The 1896-nt window shown below is 33.8% G+C and overlaps 1 protein-coding gene across 2 annotated transcripts; it reads left to right on the top strand.

Annotated features, from left to right (window-relative positions):
* The first annotated feature begins 289 nt into the window (after positions 1-289).
* On the top strand, positions 290-1674 carry mRpL30 (mitochondrial ribosomal protein L30). 2 transcript variants are annotated; one of them, XM_040723619.2, is made up of 2 exons: positions 290-411; positions 665-1674. In XM_040723619.2, the coding sequence occupies exon 2, from the start codon at positions 828-830 to the stop codon at positions 1620-1622; it is 795 nt and encodes a 264-aa protein (XP_040579553.1). In that variant the 5' UTR covers positions 290-411; positions 665-827; the 3' UTR covers positions 1623-1674. The 2 variants fall into 2 exon arrangements, with proteins under 2 accessions (XP_040579553.1, XP_040579554.1); XM_040723620.2 differs by having other exon boundaries at positions 368-539.
* Positions 1675-1896: the final 222 nt, after the last annotated feature.

The raw sequence follows: 1896 nt of genomic DNA, 5'->3' as shown, positions 1-1896 counted from the left end.
TTTCCCCCCCTTCTAAAAGCATGTCTTTATTCCTTATAGGTACTGTACTCAAGGTAATATGAAAGATATGAGTTCCTGAACATACATAAAGCAATGAAGGCTTATTCTTTAAATCTAGTGGAGAATTAAATAATTCACAGATTGAATATCTAATCAATATAGGATAATGGTTAACAAATTTTACTAAGCTCGCTTATAAAAAATGGTGTAAATGAGTATTGTGAAATTAAGAAAGATTGTAGGTATATAATCTACTAAGGAAGTCGTTTCTATAAGTTGATACTTCTCACAAATAGAATTCATTCCTGATAATAATTTTTTTATTATTCTGTGAGTTGAACTAGTTTTATTGGTAAGGAGTCGAGTACATCGTCAACGTCCAAGTTGGATATCAAGTTCCTCAACATTTTGGTAAGTCGAACTTACAAGTCATTAATTCAAAGACACGAGTTTGACCACATAAATAGTTGCTAGCCAAAATTAAAGGTTACCAAGTCATGGAATTCTAGACATATAAAATAATGACGCATTCGGCTCAGGTTGTTTTTCTTATTTTCCAAACTTGAAGGAACTCTTTTTTTAACTAATCAATTCTTTTATATTTCCCTCATATGAAAATAAAAAATTATATGTGATTATTCCAATTTTCCAGTAACTATTCCAGGTCCCTAGAATTTAATGCAGAATACTATTCTTATTAGTGATTGTTAGTAATAAAAAAGAACGGAACTTATTGACAAACTATCGCAACCTCTGATTGTTTGTTTATTACTTTATTTCTAATAATAACAATTAATATATTAAACAAATCTACGTGAAACTGAAACATGCTTGAAAGGTGGATCCAGCCTCTGAATATCGTGAGACGTTATGCCACGGGACGCAATTACTATATCAAAGGAGGAAGTTTGCATTCGAAGGACATATTAACACCTGAGGTGAAAGATTTGCTCAAGAATAAAAAGAACTTCGACAACATCGAATACATCAAGCCCACGGTGGAACGAGAAACTCTCCCTGAAAATGAGGCTCAAGACCAGGACTACGATCAAATCCGCTCTAAAATAGTTTACTATGCCTCGGGCAATAAGGAAATTGATGATTTAGTCATGGAAGCCGAATACTCTCCTGTGTTCTTAGTGTCACGTGTAAAAACTCTAAAACACGAACCTTATTGGCATAAGCGAACTTGTGAGTCCATTGGGTTGGGCCAGCACGCACGTATAGGCAAAGTTGTCGCGCTTCCTAATCTCCCATCATTTTCGAAGAAACTATACGACGTCAAGCATTTGGTTAAGATAACTCCTATTCGCTTTCCTTCAAATTTTGATACAAAGGATTTGGACCCTTCGCATTGTGATATTAACTTGAATACTGGGGCCTTATCCGTGTTTGACAAAGTAGTGCTCCCATCAATTGATGAATTGAGTCAGGAGAGCGGGAAGTCCTTACTTACAAAATCCATGCTTAAAAAGGAAGCTCGAAATCATTGGGAGCATCCATGGAACTCTCCGCTAGGAAATTCTAATTACCACAGGAATACTACTCATCAACATGCAGATAAATTCGACCGTGTTACAGATTCTGCTCATAAAGTATATAGTAAAATTTTAAAAGAATAAATTATAACTCGATAAATATAACCCATTGTTCAATATATCTAAAACTAATGAATATTTGTTGTATAAGAGCTGTTTGATATATTCATTCGGATTCTACTGTTCCTTATCGGAATTATTCGAGTATATGTTTAAATCGGAAGGTCGATTTTTTTTCAAAATTAAACCTGTCATTACTCGCCTCGTGGAAAGTTTACCGTGGTAAAATTCGCCTTCTTTTATCCGATATAAATAATTATGTTTTAAAAAAGATACTAATGAGTATTTTTAGATCATT

Source organism: Lepeophtheirus salmonis, chromosome 13, assembly GCF_016086655.4.
Source record: "Lepeophtheirus salmonis chromosome 13, UVic_Lsal_1.4, whole genome shotgun sequence".
In the NCBI taxonomy this organism is placed as follows: domain Eukaryota; kingdom Metazoa; phylum Arthropoda; class Copepoda; order Siphonostomatoida; family Caligidae; genus Lepeophtheirus; species Lepeophtheirus salmonis.
The sequence above is the reverse complement of the archived record's forward strand: the minus strand, read 5'-3'. Positions and strand labels throughout refer to the sequence as shown.

Excerpts from the sequence above, each read along its gene's own strand:
- mRpL30 (XM_040723619.2), top strand. The coding sequence starts at position 828 with ATGCTTGAAAGGTGGATCCAGCCTCTGAATATCGTGAGACGTTATGCC.